General features: G+C 44.9%; 1 protein-coding gene across 2 annotated transcripts in view; it reads right to left on the minus strand.

Annotated features, from left to right (window-relative positions):
* Positions 1-2,816: 2,816 nt before the first annotated feature.
* AKAP10 (A-kinase anchoring protein 10) overlaps positions 2,817-18,153 on the minus strand; it is a 116,032-nt gene continuing 100,695 nt past the window's right edge. Inside the window, exons 15-16 of one of the 2 annotated variants that reach the window (XR_008554674.1) lie at positions 13,027-13,268; positions 2,817-3,909 (exon numbers count right to left, since the gene is read on the minus strand). Coding sequence is in view for 1 of the 2 variants with exons in the window: in XM_008156205.3 (XP_008154427.1) it covers positions 13,263-13,268 (6 nt within the window). In the remaining variant the exon portion in view is untranslated. Of the gene's footprint in view, positions 3,910-11,747; positions 13,269-18,153 lie in introns of those variants that run through there. The other variant, XM_008156205.3, reaches the window with a different exon arrangement.

An 18,153-nucleotide genomic window follows, 5' to 3' on the forward strand; every position in this document is an offset into this window, starting at 1 on the left:
TCGTCCCCCCATTTCCATCCCACCCCCCTCCCCACACATGCCCCCACCCCCCTGTTGTCCTTAACCACTGGTTGGGCTCATATGTCTGCACACAAGTGCTTTGGTTGATCTCTCCCTTTATCCCCACCCTTCCCTACCCTCCCCCCGAGGCCCAACAGTCCGATCCATGCCTCCTTGTTTCTGGGTCTGTTCTTGTTCATCAGTCTATGTTGTTCATTATTTCCCCTAGATGAGTGAGATCATGTGCTCTTAGAAATACACTTATAAGAACCGAAAATGAGACAAGCAATAATGGTTATGGTGACAGGCAAATGAATCGGTCTGTAGTGAGTTTCTTTCTGGGCCAACAGTTCTTTTGAGACCCAATTTCAATGTCCAACAGTTCCTTATGTGTACATGTCAGCACTGACATTTCAGTTCTGGATGGTGGACAACTGGTGGTAATGCAGGTCCGACTCTGTCTGGTTTGGTCCTGGGCAATCTGCAGTGATGCACAGCTGCTAACTGCTATTATGGGAAGGCCACATCAGCGTCTTCTGTCTCTGGACTGCTTCTCTTCTGTCTTCATGGTTGGAGTAGTCCTGTCGATTCTTCTCTTGCTAGAATCCACATGGTCTCGGAGTTGTTTTCTGAAAATATACAAACATATTCTCGACCAAAAGTTAATAAAGGAATATTTTCTATAAATTTGACTGGGGATCCTTTTTCAATTTTTGCCCAAATGATTTTCCTCTGGCTTGTTTTATCACCTTGTGTGTTTTTCATGGGTGTCTTGCTTTTAGCCTTACAATTAATTTTCTAAAGTATTAATTTTCTAGATGTAATTTACTTACAGGATATTTTTCCTTACATGATATTACTCTACTATCCCCTCCTTTTTTTGATTTAAATGTTAGGAGGCTTTTGATAATTTTATAATGTAGTCTTGATGGCTTTTAAATTTTAATTTTTTGTACTATAATATTACTGTTTTAGGTTCATTACATGGTGCACAATTTTATCGTGAGATGAAGTACCAATAAAAATTTTAGTTGATACTTTAGGAACACCTTTTTGTCCAGTACAGTTATTTTTCTAGAATATTCACTTGTTTCAACTGGCCAATTTAAATTTGCCTGAAAACTTGACTACTATTTTACTGTCAAATTTATTACTCTAACAATAATCTTGTTTTACCCTGTAAATATTAGTATATTTTATTGATTTTTTACAGAGAGGAAGAGAGGGATAGAGTTAGAAACATCGATGAGAGAGAAACATCAATCAGCCGCCTCCTGCACACCCCCCACTGGGGATGCGCCCGCAACCAAGGCACATGCCCCTGACCGGAATCAAACCCGGGACCTTTGAGTCCGCAGGCCGACGCTCTATCCACTGAGCCAAACCGGCCTCGGCTCATCAGGACATTCTTATGAGAAATTGGCTTCTTAAAAATCTTGTCAATCCTCACTCAAAGATATTTTTTCCATTGATTTTTAGAGCAAGTGGGAGGGAGGGAGGGGAGGCAGGAGAGAGGAAAAGTGACAGAGGAAGAGAGATGTGAGAGCCACATCAACTGGTTGCCTCCTGAATGATACCTGACTAGGGCCCGTGATCGAACCTGCAACCCAGGAATGTGCCCTTGACTGGTAATCGAACTGTGACTTCCTGGTTCACAGGTACTCAACCACTGAACCACACTAGCCACGGCCTGGCCTTTTTTCTTTTCTTTTCTTTTTTTATGTCAAGTGCATGGTGGTGAGAATACAATGATTAGGTACAACTTGGTGTCACTGTCCAGATTCCTGCTACAGTGCCGGAAACTTTACCCACCATTGCTTCTATACGATGAGAGCAGATATTCACATGGTGAAAAGGCAATTAATGTCCTAGTGTTAATATGAAACAGTTTAACCTTGTGGACCTCCCGGAGGGTTTCAGGGACACTCAGACATCTGCAAATCACACCGTGTGAACTGCTGAACCAGCACAAGAGAGACATACAGTATTTGTTTTTAAAAAATATTTTTATTGATTTCAGAGAGGAAGGCAGAGGGAGCGAGAAATAGAAACATCAATGATGAGAGAATCACTGATGGGCTGCCTCCTGCACGCCCCACACTGGGGACTGAGCCCACAACCTGGGCTTCTGCCCTAACCAAGAATCGGACCTCTTGGTTCATAGGTGGATGCTCAACCATTGAGCCAAGCAAGCTGGGTGAGACATACAGTATTAACATCAGCTATTGCTGGAACAGGTAGAGACCCCTTCAGCTTCCACTAGTAAGTCCAAGGCACAGGAAGGCTTAGTTCAGGTCCTGGGCAGATGGAAGGCCATTAGCTGGGCCTGGTTCATTTAAAACAGACCCGCCCCCCAGCCCTTTCCTGGGAAGCGCTCACACATTCGCTGGAGCAGCTGGGGCCAGAACTGACCCACACTCATGCCCAACTGGATGCTGTTTGAGGTGTGCTCCGGGGAACTCAGATGGAAATCAGGGAGGTTCTGGAGGATAGGAGAAAGTGAGCCAGGACTTCCTTAGGCAGATTGTGGGAAGGGCACTTTAAATTGTGGGCACTGTTTGAGCAAAGGCATCAGCTCTGAAGTGTAAACGGCCCCTGAGGAAAGAGTGGGGAGAAGTGCAGTTTAAGGTCTAGTGGCCCAAGATCTAGGATGCTAGGTCAGTTAGGGCTGTAAATGCTAAACAAGGAATTTGGACTTTATTCAGCAGGCAACAGGGAGTTTGTTAATGATATGTAATCTTATACTTCAGGCAAATGAAAAAAAATTAAGGTATCGACCTGAGTAAATTTAGGAATGTTGACAAAATAGTCAGATGTCTAGTTATAATATCTAATTTATTTAGTTACACATGCATGTTTAAAATAACATTATATACAATACAGTAATACAAAATATTGCTTTTTCCCTCCATTCACATTTCAAGTAAAAATTTTATTCAAACTCTCTACATGCATCCTGGTGTCAATGTCTTCATCATTATCTAGAGCCACAGTCCTGCAGCGCATCTCCCTCACTGCGTCTAAGTTGTCTGGGAGGCAGCATTTTAAAACACTTGAACGACAGAGTCATTGGGAAGTCTGATCCAAGCCATGACGTTAGGACAGCCCCGCCCCAACTTATCATGGAGGTGCATGTTTGTGATCCTTACAACAAACTACGTACTCACTTATTGCTTTTGCAATTGCTCTTTAAAAGGCCGGTGTACAAAACTTTACTCTTATAATAGTGAGGGAATACCCCCTGGAATAGTTACCAAATTTCTTACCTCCCCTCCTTTAACTCACCCATAGGAGGAGCTGCTAACCGTGCCTGGGCTAAAATAAGAGGAGAAACTGGAGGTAGAGCAGTTGTGGAGGACTGCGCCTGGTTATGGGTGTGTCTGCGAGTAAAGTATGTTTTGGGAACAGAAAAGGAAGGGGCTCTGGGTCGGTTTCTTGGGGTGAGAAGGAAGGAATGACAAAAGGTGGGCGTGGACATCAAGGACTTGGAGAAAGGCAGTGAGGGGTGGATGACGGCCTCCCCAGGGAGCGATGGAGGAGGGAGCAAGGATCCAGAGTCACCAGCCAGGAGTGGGTGGCCACGGACAATGCTGAGACCAAGTCCTGGTCTGGTTGGGGAGGAGTGGCCCGCCCATGTCAGGGCTGGGAAGGAATTACACTCTCTTGAGGGAAAAGACATGCAGATGTCCTGGGGAAAGACTGTGGATTACAAAAGAGGGGGTGGTCCACCTAGACTTTGCAGGCCCCCTGCCCCCCAACAGGTTCCTTGCTCACTTCCATAATAGGCAGCTGATGAGTTGTCATTATTTGCTTTCTAGACGGCAAGGAGAGCAGGCAGAATGTATGTCCTGGGTCTGCTGCTGTATCCGCAAGTAAAACAGGCACAAAACAGGCCTCAGGAAACATGTGCTGAAGAAGAAAAGAGGAGGGAAAATTGAAGAGGGAAGAGAGGAAGGAGGAGGTACCGGCAGCCTAAGTGAGGGACTTGCAAAGGACAGCAGGAAGAGACAGGTCAGGAAAGGCATGGCCAGGACCTCAGAGGGCAACTGGCATCAAGGCCCTGGGGGACACGCTGAAAGGAAATGGACCAGACTGCATGTGAGCAAAAGGTGCCAATGGAACCTGGGTGTGGTCCCAACAGCCTCAAGGCTCAGACAGGAGGAATGTGTCACCCGCACCATCTCCAGCAAAGGCACTGGGGCTGGGGAGCTGAAGATGGTGGGGCTGGGACTGGCCTCTGTGGTCTCGGACCTGCGCACTGACTAAGACAGTGAGGTGTCTGGGAGCTCTGGGCTTTGATGAACATCTGAATACTAATACAGGATTTATGTGCTTGTTTGAGTGGATCATGAATAATAGGTCTCCAATTACATTTCTGAAAAGCATGGGCTTTTCCAATAAAAAGGAATAAAAATATTCACTTCCCAATTTAGAGACTTTAAGGCAGTGATTCTCAAGTGTGGTCTCTGGAGCAACAGGGGTGGCATCTGGGAATCTGTTAAAAATTCAAAGTCTCAGGCTCCACCCCAGACCTACTAAGTCCCACTAAAACCCTGGGGTGAACAAGTTCTCCAGGGAACCCTGATGCATGTGAAACTTTCAGAATGACTTCATGGTAATGGATGAAATGTATTTAATTTGCATGTATGTATGTGTGGAAAGAGCATACACTTTATTTTTGAAATTAAATACTCTGGGGAAATATTGGTTAATAAAATTATATAGGTTTCAAGTGTGTAATTCCATGCGACATCATCTGTGTACTGCATTGTGTGCTTACCACTGAGAGCCACACCTTCCGTCACCATATATGTGACCCCTTTACCCTTTACATAGGTACTCAACTTAGGAACTTTGGTCTTAGAGAGGATTTTATGAATTTGATCCCAAAGCCAAGGGAAATAAAAGCAAAAATAAATTAACGGGACTATTTCAAACAAAAAAGGTTCTGCACAGAAAAATAAACCATCAAAAAACAAAAAGGCAGTTGAACAAATGGGAGAAGATATTTGCAAACAGCTCCAACAGGGGGTTAATATCCAAAATATATAAAGAACTCAACCGAAACCGGTTTGGCTCAGTAGATAGAGCGTCGGTCTTCGGACTCAGAGGTCCCGGGTTCGATTCCGGTCAAGGGCATGTACCTTGGTTGCGGGCACATCCCCAGTAGGAGGTGTGCAGGAGGCGGCTGGTTGATGTTTCTCTCTCATTGACGTTTCTAACTCTCTATCCCTCTCCCTTCCTCTCTGTAAAAAATCAATAAAATATATTTAAAAAAAAAAAACTTAAAAGAATGAGTTAACACAAAATATATAAAGAACTCAAACAACTCCACATCAAAAAGACAAATAATCCAAATAAAAATGGGCAGAGGACCTGAACAGACACTTCTCCCAAGAAGACATACAAGTAGTCAACAGATATATGAAAAGATGATCAACCTCACTATTAGGGAAATGCAAATCAAAACTACAACGAGATACATCTGTTAGAATGGCCATCATCAACAAGACAAGGAGAGGATGTGGAGAAGGAGGAACCCTCATTCACTGTTGGTGGGAACGTAAACTGGTACAGACGCTATGGAAAATAGTATGGAGGTTCCTCAAAAAATTAAGATTGGAGTTACCATGACTCGGCAACCCCTCTTCTGGGTATTTCCCGAAAAACTTGAAAACATTTATTCTTTTTTTTTTTTTTAAATTTTAATGAATCTTTATTGTTCAGATTACAATTGTTTCTCGTTTTTCCCACATATCTCCCCACCACCCAGTTCCCACCCCCCCCTCTGCCCTTACCTCCCCCCCCCCCGCTGTCCTTATCCATAGGTGTATGATTTTTGTCCAGTCACTTCCCTTGCTCCCCACACAGACACCCCTTTCCCCCTAAGAATTATCAATCTACTCCCATTCTATGCCTCTGATTCTATTAAGTTCACCAGTTTATTCTGTTCCTCAGATTTTTAATTCACTTGACTTTTAGATTCACTTGTTGATAGATATGTATTTGTTGTTCATAATTTTTATCTTTCTTCTTTTTCCTCTTTTTAAAGAATACCTTTCAGCATTTCATATAATGCTGGTTTGGTGGTGATGAACTCCTTTAGCTTTTTCTTATCTGTGAAGCTCTTTATCTGCCCTTCAATTCTGAATGATAACTTTGCTGGGTAGAGTAGTCTTGGTTGTAGGTTCCTGCTATTCATCACTTGGAATATTTCTTGCCACTCCCGTCTGGCCTGCATGGTTTCTGTTGAGAAATTAGCTGATAATCGTATGGGAGCTCCCTTGTAGGTAACGAATTGTTTTTCTCTTGCTGCTTGTAGGATTTTCTCTTTGTCTTTTGCTCTTGGCATTTTAATTATGATGTGTCTTGGTGTGGTCCTCTTTGGATTCCTTTTGTTTGGGGTTCTATACGCTTCCTGGACTCGTAAGTCTATTTCTTTCATCAGGTGGGGGAAGTTTTCGTTCATAATTTCTTCAAATAGGTTTTCAGCATCTTGCTCTCTCTCTTCTTCTGGTACCCCCATAATTCTGATGTTGGTTCGCTTGAAGTTGTCCCAGAGGCTTCTTACACTATCTTCAACTTTCTGAATTCTCTTCTCTTCATGCTTCTCTGGAGGAGTGTCCTTGGCCTCTTTGTATTCCAAATCTTTGAGTTGATTCTTGCAATCCTCTAGTCTGCTTTTGGGTCTCTGTATAATATTTTTTATCTCAGTCAGTGTATGTTTAATTTCTAGTTGGTCCTTTTTCATATCCTCAAGGGTCTCATTGAATTTATCGGCCTTTTCCATGAAATTCTTGAAAAACCTTATAACCGTGGTTTTGAACTCTATGTCCAGTCGCCTGTTCTCCTCCATTTCTTTGGTTTGTGATCTGTTTCCTTGCCTTCTCATATTCTCTGCTTCCCTAAGTTGGTAGGGTAGTTTTGTCTACTAGGTGTCCTATTGGTTCAACGGGTCAGCCTCCCAGTTACTTGAGGTGGACACTCTTGGTGTACCCTTGTGTACTGTGTGTCCCCCAGCAGGAGCTACAGCAAGGGCTAGTTTTCTCCTCCTTTGCTTGGGCGGTTTTGGAGCAGTCTGACTGGAGCTGTAGTTGGTTAAGCTGCCACAGAACAGGCCATTTATATGCAAAAGCCACTGTGTGGAGCCTGGGCGGGTTTGTAGAATGTGCGGGGCGGGGCCTCAGGGCGGGGCGGGGTCTCAGAGCGTCACTAGGCGGGGGCGTGGCCCACGGCGATGGCTGCCGTCAGCCGTCTCTGCCTTTCCTGTTTCCAAGTCCCTGCGCCCCGCGCTCCAGCGCAGTAAACACTGATTGCTGGGCGCACCACCGCAAAAAAGTCACTCTCACTTTCCGACCCGATGGCCGAGAGTCCAGCTTCTCCCCGTAGGTGTCTGGGTCCCCCGAGTGTCCCCAGAAACTGGATTTCAGAGCGATCGGGAGCTTGTCTCCCTGCGGGTTGAAGAAAAGCCGCGCACCCAGCCGCCCGCCGCCGCCGGCCGATTCGCGCGCCTCCGTACCTCAGCTTTTCAGCGATTGTGCTCCTTTCTCTTCTTAGCTGTAAATCTTCCACTCAGCCAGCTTTCCTGTGGTTCTGGGTGGTAGACGTTTTTGTCTTTTAGTTGTGTTTTTGAAATTGTTGTGTGAGGCAGCAGATTAGTTGTTTAACTGTGCCGCCATCTTGGTTCCTCTCGAAAACATTTATTCTTAAAGATACATGCAACCCTCTGTTCACTGCATTATTCATGGTGGCCAGGACACGGAAACAACCAAGTGCCCTGCGCTAGAGGACTGGGTAAGAAGGTGTGGTACAACACACAATGGAACACTGCTCAGCCGTAAGAAAAGACGAAATACTGTCATTTGCGACAACATGGAGGGACCTTGAGAATATCATGCCAAGCAAGTAAGTCAGACAAAGTCAAGAACCATATGATTTCACTCATGTGAGATACACAACTGAAAGCAACAAACGAACAACAAGACAAACAAAAACTCAAAGACACAGACAAAAGTATGGTGGTTACCAGAAGGAAAGGGGGATGTGTTTAATTTTAAAGCCACACCCCCCAAATTTTTCTTAAGCATTGACATCTGCTGTACTAGACTTTAGTGAGGACCAACCAGCAGCAACGGAGAACAGCCAACAGCTGCAGGAGAGCAGAGCAGGGGGAAGAGGGCAGTCTTGCCGCCAGACTTGATCCCTGGCTTGAGACTTTGGAGAAATGCCGTTACCTCTTAAGCCTCAGCCTCCCTACTTACCACACAGGAAAAGTGCCATTTTAATACTGTCACACAGGTCAGGTGAGACGGTTATCATTGTCATCAGTAAAGTGCAGCTCAGGAGCCCATCACCGCATGGCATCAGCTCAATAGCTAGCTAGGCTTCCCCAAGGCCAAGACTTTGTGTCACAGGCAGAGACTAACTTCACAGTTCTTCTATTTGTAGTTCCTAAGAATTCACACGTCCCCTACCCCTGCGGAGCCCCAGGGCTGAGATGATCCATGGCCTCCTCTAAGCCTTACCCTGTGCAGAGAGACTTGCCACCATTCAGCCTCAGACAGCAAGGTGCCACCTCTGACTGTCAACCAGGGGCTCAGCACCGAGCGTCTGGTCTTGCAGTGAGCAAACGGAGTGGCACAGCAATGGGTCCTGAGGGGCTCTGGAAGGCAGGTGCTGAAAAAGGGTGAGGTCAGAGGTCACGGGAGGGTGGAGCCCTCTTCTTGAAGGTCTCCCTAAGGTTTAGGAAAACCTGATGACTTCCAGTAGGACTTTGGAAGGACAGGGTGTTGAACAGACTCAAGAGGTCATTTTGAGTCAAAAATACCAGCACACATTTTTGATGGAACTTCCAACGTTTATCTCCTCCTCAGTAGAATGGAAGCTCCAGTGGCCCAGGAGTTAGTTTTACTCCTTCCTGTGTCCTTGCACCACTGCCTGGCACTTAGGAGACATTAACCCACTTCTGAGAGGGTGAGCACTTGCTAAACCAGTGGTTTTGCCATCGGAAGGAACAAAGGTTGCTCTTTGCCAAACCTCAGGTCTGGGAGGAGCCCTTGGACTCTGGTGAGCCCATAAGGCGAGGCCCTGCTAAGAGCCACCCACGTTGGTTGGCGGCCCAGGTGCTCCTCAGCTAGAGCCCTTTTCACGAGGTGGGTGGCATGAGGGGCTCTTACTGTGATGCAGGCAAAGGCCAGCTTAGAATCATTTAGGGGTGAGCCCAAAGGTACATTCCAGGCAGGGACCTCGGCACTTGCTCCTTGGCAAATCCTGGCTCCCTTCAGGCTGAACTTAAGCCCACTCTTTCTAGGCATCGTGCCCACCCCACAGGGCCCAGCTGCCCAGCCTGTGCTCCTGTAGGTGCCCGCTGGTGTCGAGGGGTAGGGTGGGGTGGATGCACTATCACCCTGAGGCAGGGGCTTGTTTATTCAGGTGAGTTCCAACACCCTGCCTGTGCCTGACTAGGTGGTTTGATGTTTGCACAAAATTACGAAGGCGGAAACACCACCCTGTGTGACAGGCAAGCAGACAGCTTCTGCCTCTGAACATAAAGGCCCCCAGACCCTTTGCTGCTACTGGTCCCTCCAATGCCCTCCATGGCCATTTCCACGTGCCCCAAAGCCATAGTACCAAACTTCCTACTAGGAGCCAACCCCAATCCTGCCTAAGCAGAGGCCTAAGTGCCGCAGTGTTCACAGAGTGACTGTCAGTGTGGGTCTCAGTTGTAACCTTGAAGGGTTTTTCTGGGATCTACGTCCACTCAGCCAATGGCCAGAGACCGTGATCAGCATTTACAAATTTTCTAATTATTGCCCTCCACCATTTTAAGTTTGTATCAGTTACTCATTAATAGAAATGCCCTCTATTTTGGGGGGCTTATTACAGATGCTAAGAGTGGCGATGGTTTGTCCTTTAGAAGGATGCTGGGAAATATGAAAGGCCTGAGTGTTAATGGGGACTATCCCACAACAGGGCAAGGACTCGCCCTTTTCCTGGGCAGGGAACTTGTCCCTGAAAAAGAGGGAGTGTCTTTTAGTTCTATTAGTTTAGGATTCCATTTGGAGAGAATACACAAAATGACCAAGACTAAGGAAATATTCTCCAGAATTCAGTGATACTTGGCACACACAATCATTAGTAATTAGAGCAGCCTGGTAGCATTTTACTAAGGGCCTTTTGAGTGCATGCAACAAAAGTTCACTTTAGACTGGTTTCAAAAAGCCAAAATTCATTCTAAGGCTGCCTGAGGGGTTAATGGAGTCCACAGCAAGGCTCTCCAGCTGGACCTCGACCCCAGCAAGTCCTCAGGGCTACCAGGGCAGCTGCTTTCTGAGACCCGCTTTCTCTCTGTATGTCTACTTCTAAACCTCTCTGCCTGTCCATGCAGTGCTGGCTAAAGTGTCCTAACTTTTTTTTTTTTTTGCAAAGTCTAGTATCCCTTATTCCCCCTGCAAAATTCTTAAGATAAAGAATTTTCTTGGGCGTTTGGACCAGAAGTTCAACCCTGTTCAACTGACTGCTATGAGGGAAAAGCTCAGTGTATGCGAACATGGTCCCTGCTCCTGGTAAGAGTGAGGGCACAGTCCAGGCGAGCCAGGCAGGTACCCCAAACGTTATTAGAGTGAGGTCAGCCACTTCAGGTGCTTAGCTATCGGTACTTAAATGAAACAGCAACAAGTATGTAACTTTCTACAATTCAGTGACCTTCCCCTCCAAATCCCTACTGAACTAGTCAGTTTCAGTTCAGTAAATTACTTACATTTCATAAAGCTCTAATGAATACTGAAGCCAAGTAGAAAGCTACAAAGTATTGCTTCCTGTTTATTGCTCTTCACTGGACTGGGTTCATATCTGCTTCTTACTTTTATCAAATCTTTCAGGAGTGATAATGACAGATCAAGTTGCAAAGCTATCACTTTCTTACTATTTTCCTAACAATTTGAATTGATCTCAACAACGTAAGGATCGATATTTAACTAATTCCTTGAACTTATAAAAACCTTTCCAGGGAATCACTTTTTTTTTAATCCTCAACAAGAATATTTTTCCATTGATTTTTAGAGAGTGGAGGAGGGAAAGACAGAGAGAAATATCCATGTGATAGAAACACATAAATTGGTTGTCTCCTGCACAATCCCTGACCAGGGCCTGGGCTGGGGGGGAGCCTACAACCCAGGTACGCACCCTTGACAGGAATCAAACCTGGGACCCTTCAGTCAGCAGGCCGATGCTCTACCCACTGAGCCAAACTGGCTAGGGCAGGAATCACATTTTGTGGGCACACTGCACATAGCCTGGAACACAGTGGGTAATCAAAGTAAGTACAAGGATCTACTTTAGATCACATAGTAAATCTGGCAAATATTTCAGGTCACATTCTGCTTCTGTCCCATGGCAGGTGGGGCAGACAAAGTAACCGAGTCTCAAACTTACTATCCTTCCTAGAAGAAGCCTATAACTACTAACATCCCTAGCTCAGAGGCACAAAATGTACACAAAGAATTGATCAGATGATATCTTAATGAAAAGCACTAATTTAAATAGCCTAGAGCTTCACAGAAATTGTTATTCCAAAACATGCAGAGGCAGCAAGAGTCACCCAAAACCACACTTTATCCTATGACCTTTATGTTGCTTTTCTTTGATTTAAAGATTGAAGCAAAGTGAAATGGATGGAAATATTTTGTTAAAAGAACAAAATTAGTCACAGAACATACACCTCATAAAACATTAGGTCTAAGTCCAGTAGTGGCTCATGTTCTGGGTTTTTGTAAAGCAAATGGAAATATTTGGAAGAATCTACAATTTTAATAGAAGAGCTGTAAATGCCCTGAAAGCAGAAAGTTGACACAATTTTAAATATAATTCAGATATATATTTAAAATCAAACACAATTAAATAGAATATGGTTTAAGTACATGAATACTTCAGCTCTAGAAGAATAACAGAGGTGGTACATAGTACCAAAAACTTACACACAGCCTCTTGCTTCTTCTGTTGATGAAACAGTGTGCCTCTCTCTATACAATCAAATATTGCAGTGGAATAAATTCTCTATTCATTCAAGACTTTCTCAAGGACAGAGGTGATTAATAATTATATATATATATACACACACACACACACATATATATATATGTGTGTCTGTGTTTGTTTTTTTTTTTGCAAAGTCTAAGCACAAGCAGTCACACCTAAGAATACTCTTTCCCCTAAAACAGTCTCATGTGGTGGGAACCACTGCATCTCCTGGCCAGCGGAGTGTGTTCCCCAATGTGGCAGCCCATCAGCAGACCCAGGAGCCAATGGAGCAGAAGAGCAGCTCGGCATCCTTTTACTGTCCTAGAGACAGGCATACTTTCCAGCTCAGAGCAAAGAAAGGGGAGGCAATTAAAAGTGAGTGCTTTTCCTCCCCCAGACCCCGCCCTCTCACTTTCTTAATAAACATTGCTCAAGGTACCACAGAGGGACACTGGAGTGACCGTTATGATGTATTCTGAAGGGAAGTTAGATGACCCGGAGCAAGTCCTAATGCTTGCAGCACAAGAGATTCACCCTTTGGTTAGCAGGTGAGAGACCGGCTGTAAGTATACTGCATCTCAGGAGCCATTAAAATGTGAAAATTGGATACTGTCACCAAAAGGAAGGATAATGTCACTCGGACTTGACCTGTGACATATCAGCTTCCTTCCAAACCAATACCTTTGTGCAGGCAGACTACACAGTGAGCCTCGCCCCGTGCCACTGAGGAACAGGGTCTGAGCACCGCACCACCAGCCCAGCTGCCCGGCTCTCTCAGAGGGGCTGACTCCCATTGTTTCAAGAGGCCAAAGCAAAGCACCTCTGGTACCTACTTTACGATGCCATTAAGGGTGGGTGACCACTACAGAATGTGCATCAACTATCAGCTCTCCGCTTACCTGCCTGCCACAGTATGTGGTCCCTGTCTATTCCAGTGGACTAAAACTCTCTCATTAATGGGTTATTGCCATTAGAAAACTACTAATTTTCTAGTAATGTAAACAATACCACTTTGTCTCTTTATGACTTTCGCTTGTGAACATCATGTGCAGCAAATACGTCTACGTGTCACTCTGCTTATGGTGGAAGTCCAAGATTGTCTGCCATTCTTGTTGGGAACAACAGCTGATACATCAGAGAAAGGAAACACAGAGCTTTGTTTTCACTGGCTGTGTTAAAAATCCAACCAAAGGAAAAACGTTCTTATTTTTCAAAAGCAGATTTCCTTTATCTCAGGGATTGAATCATAGCTGGAAAAAAAAAAGAAAAAGAAAAAGGTCAGGTACACTTACAACCAGGGATACAGGATGTCACAGGCTAAGGAAGAAGGGAGCCAACACTCAGTGAATGTTTACTACACACCAGTTCCGACTACTACCCGTGAGGTAAAACACTACTATTATCTTTATTTACAAATGTGTGAACGAAAGTTTTGTTCACAACAAAGCTCTTGCTGTCACTGGCTACCTGCTTTTCATTTATCCAAATCAACAACAGTTTTTTAAAAAAATATGTTTTTATTGATTTCAGAGAGAAAGGGAGAAGGAGAGTGAGATAGAAACATCAATGATGAGAGAGAATTATTGATTGGCTGCCTCCTGCACGCCCCACGCTGGGGATCGAGCCTACAACCTGGGCATGTGCCCTTGACCGGAATTGAACCTGGGACCCTTCAAGTCTGCAGGTTGACGCTCTATCCTCTGAGTCAAACCAGCTAGGGCTCAACAACAGTTTTTCTACCTCTTCATTTGCTTGTGATCATTGTTTCCTTCACACCCTTAGCAACTTTAGCACTCTTGATGGCCTCTTTATGTTTTAACTAGAGACTCGGTGCACGAAATTCGTGCACTTGCGGGGGGGGGGGGGGTGTCCGTCAGCCCAGCCTGCACCCTCTCCAATCTGGGACCCCTCGGGGGATTGTCCGACTGCCGGTTTAGGCCCGATCCAACAGGGATCAGGTCTAAACCAGCAGTCGGACATCTCTCTCACAATCCGGGACTGCTAGCTCCCAACCACTTGCCTGCCTGCCTGCCTGAATGCCCCTAACTGCTTCTGCCTGCCAGCCTGGTCACCCCTAACCACTCCCCTGCAAGCCTGATCAACGCCTAACTGCTCCCCTGCTGGTCTGATTGCCCCCAACTGCCCTCCCCTGCCGGCCCGGTTGCCCCTAACTGCCCTCCCCTGCCAGCCTGGTTACCCCTAACTGTCCTCCCCTTCTGGCCTGATCGCCCACAACTGCCCTCCCCTGCCGGCCATCTTGTGACCACATGGGGGTGGCCATCTGGTGCGAGGGCATGATGGTCAATTTGCACATTACCTCTTTATTATATAGGAAATTGTGCTCATTTCTCCAGCAACAACAACAACAAAATACCCACAAAAATATTCACAGCACAATTTCCTGAGATGTTATGGTAAACTGACTCATACTAGCACATTCTCTCTTTTGTTTGTGGCCTGAGAGACACTTTCTGTCATGCTGATGTATCAGCCAGAAAGGGTTGTCAGGTAGAAAACCAAGTTCTTTTAATAACTGAGACATTTTTTTTCCACATGAATACTTGGTTGTGAACGCATTGTTCGAGATGTGAGATGTTTAAAAACAGAGGTTTGACTGTATTTTTATTGATTTTTAGAGAGAGATGAAGAGAGATGGAGGAAGAGAGAAACAACGATGTGAGAGTGAAACATTGATTGGCTGCCTCCTGCATGCCTCCCATTGGGATGGAGCCCAAAACCTAGGCATGTGCCCAACTGGAAATCCAGCCAGCAACCTTTCAGTGCACGGGACAATGCCAACCAACTGAGCCACACCTGCCAGGGTCCAAGCTAGTTTCTAAAAAACATTTTCATATTCACAAACATTTGACCATCAACATAATGGGGAATCACAAAAACAACTACACACTGCACTTCTTAATACACCTTTATCTTGCTCTCGGCTATTCTAGGTTTGACAGAGCCAATAACATTAAATATAGACAAAAATTATCACCCTCATGAAGAAAAGAGAGTCTGCAAAACTGAATAGAGCTTTGGCAAGAATCAGCTCAGTAAAAAGAGAAAAATGATATCAAGCTCTGTATATCAACTGTAATCGAAAAATTAAAGTTAACAAAGTTAAATCAAGCTCTGCTAACGACAGTTCTTAGAGTGAAAAGTTGGCTAGAAAGTTAACAAGGAAAAAGTGGTATTGGACCTAAATCTAAATTCAAGCCCTCCAAACTATTGAGGGTTATATGGGATGTTATTTGAACATAATTAATGATTCTTAATTTTTGGTAATGTAAATGATAGAGGAGTTTAATGACTTCACAAAAAATATGATGAGAAATTCTCCTATCACATTAAGTTTTTGTGAATCAACTGAAGTGAGCGAAAGTAACATGGCTGAAGGCTGAACTGAAGAACAGACTAGGAGGGGACTAAGTGGCTGTCTTCAATTTTCCAAAGGTTCCTTGTGTGGTTCTGGTGGGCAAAGCTAGAACTAGCTGGTGAAGCTACAGAGAAACGGAGAATTACCTCCTGGCAAGTCAGAGTTTCCTAACCACACCCATTCAATTCCCTCCTCCTCCAAACAGCACTGCTAACACCCTCACTAATTCAGGGAATGAAAACACCGACAGGAGAGGAAACAACAAAAAGCGCAGAAGCTGGAAGCAAGTGGAGTGGTAACAGAAAAGGGAAAAGCGCTGAGCAGCAGGCTATTTACAACGTGGAGCTCCGCACAGCCTGGGGATCGGTGCCACCTGTACTTACTATGGTAAAGGGAGTAGGGGGGACACAAACATAGGGATTTCCTAAAAGCCTGTTTTTAGAAATTAACACTCCACAGCTATTCTACAATTCTGATCAGCCCTAAAACCAACACAAGCAGAATAATCTGAGACTGCTTCTCTGAGCAGATTAAAATTTAGGGTCATATATTAGGCATGACCAAGGACAAGGGTGCTATACTGAAAAGAGAGCGACTGGGGCGGCGGGGGGGGGGGGGGGGGGGGGGGGCTGTAAATAATGAATACTGAGCCTTCTCTAGCTTTTTTCCACTTGGCTCCCAGAACGTAACATTGGCAGTCTGATCTTTGTCCTCCAGGCAGGAGACTGGTACAGTTTTCTCTGGGGAATATGATCAGGCCAACAATAAAGAACTTAGTTCCCTAAGGGAACCTGGGTAGTTTATGTTTCACTTATTAAGAAACTGCCAAATGGTTTTTCAAAGTGGCTGTAGCATTTTACATTCCCACCAGTAGTGTATTCAATTTCAAATGGCTTTACAACCTTGCAAGCACACGGTACTGTCAGTCTTTTTAATTTTAACCATTCTATTGGGTATGTAGCTTATATCACTGTGACTTTACTTTGCATTTCCCTAATGACTAATGATATTGAGCTAGTTCTTTGCATGTGAATATTGGCCACCTGTTTATCTTTGTGTAATGTCTGTTCATATCTTTTGACCATTAAAAAAAACATCAGATTGTTGCTCTTCTTAATGAATTTAAGAGTTCTTTATATTATTTTGGATACAATTTCTTTATCAGAAGGATGTTTGGCAAATATCTTCTCCCAGTTCATAATTTGCCTTTTCATTTTCTTCACAATGTCTTTTAATGAGTAGTTTTTAGTTTTGATGAAGTTCAGTTTATCAGTTTTTCTCTTTTATGTCTCATGCTTTGTATGAACAAAGAAACTTTGCCTAACCTAAACCACAAAGATTTTATCCTATAAGTTTTATTGTTTTAGTTCTTACATTTAGGTCTAAGATCCATTTGGGGTTGATTTCGTATATACTATAAGGAACAAGACTCATTTTCTCCTCCCATCTCCATATGTATATCTAGTTGTTTCTATACTACAAACTAAAAGGACAATATTTTTCTCATTTAATTACCGTGGCACATACAGGGCAAAAGTAGGTTTACAGTTGTTGGTATGGAAAATAATTCAATAATTAATAATAATGCAAGAATAAACTCTCCTTTGTACACTCACAGCTGTAAACCTACTTTTGCCCCACCCTGTTTATAAAAAATCTACTGACTTCATAATTAGGGTCTGCTTCTGCACCCTATTTGTTCAACAATCATTATGTCTACCCCTATGTAATATTACATTGCCTTGATCATGTAGCTTTACAATACGTGTAAAGCCAAGCAGTGTTAGTCTTACAATTTTGTGCTCTTTTTTCACAACATTTTTGTTATTTTAGTTCATTTACATCTCCCATAAAAATTATGATGATCTTGTCAATGTCTATAAAAAATATCTGCCAGAACACTGAATCTATTAGTAATCCTATATAATAAAAGGCTAATATACAAATTGTCCCCTCGGGAGTTCAACCGACCAGCAGTTCAACCACTTGATATGATGTGTGCTGACCACCAGGGGGTGGCACGGAACGAAGGAAGGCTCTGGTCAGCACATAGCAGCCAGGGGAAGGAAGGCCCTGGTCAGCCCTGATTGCCGGCCAGGCCTAAGGACCCTACCTGTGCAAGAATTTTGTGGACCAGGCCGCTAGTCTTGAATAATGTTCAACATAGTAACTAGCCTATCTAATAAAAGAGTAATATGCAAATTGACCATCACGCCAAGACACAAGATGGCCGCCTCCATGTGGTCAAAGATGGCTGCCCCCATGTGGACACAAGATGGCCACCACAAGATGGCCTGCAGGGGAGGGCAGTTGAGGGAGACCAGGCCTGCAGGGGAAGACAGTTTGGGGGGACCAGGCCAGCAGGAGAGGCCAACTGTGGGGGGCAGGCCTACAGGGGAGGGCAGTTGGGGGGGAACAGACCTGCAGGGGAGGGCAGTTGGGGGGGGACCAAGCCTGCAGGGGAGGCCAGTTGGGGGGGCCGGACCTTCAGGGAGGACAGTTGGGGGGGGAACCAGGCCTGCAGGGGAGGACAGTTGAGGGGGATCGGGCCAGCAGGGGAGGGCAGTTGGGGGGGACCAGACCTGCAGGGGAGAGCTGTGGGGGGGGACCAGGCCTGCATTGGGGGGCAGTTGGGAGGGGACCAGGTCTGCAGAAGAGGGCAGTTGTGGGTGATCAGGCCAGCAGAGGAGGGCAGTTGGAAGAGACCAGGACAGGAGGGGAGGGCTGTTGGGGGGACCCGGTCAGCAGGGGAGGCCAGT

The sequence above is a fragment of the Eptesicus fuscus genome, chromosome 20 (genome assembly GCF_027574615.1).
Source record: "Eptesicus fuscus isolate TK198812 chromosome 20, DD_ASM_mEF_20220401, whole genome shotgun sequence".
Classification (NCBI taxonomy): domain Eukaryota; kingdom Metazoa; phylum Chordata; class Mammalia; order Chiroptera; family Vespertilionidae; genus Eptesicus; species Eptesicus fuscus.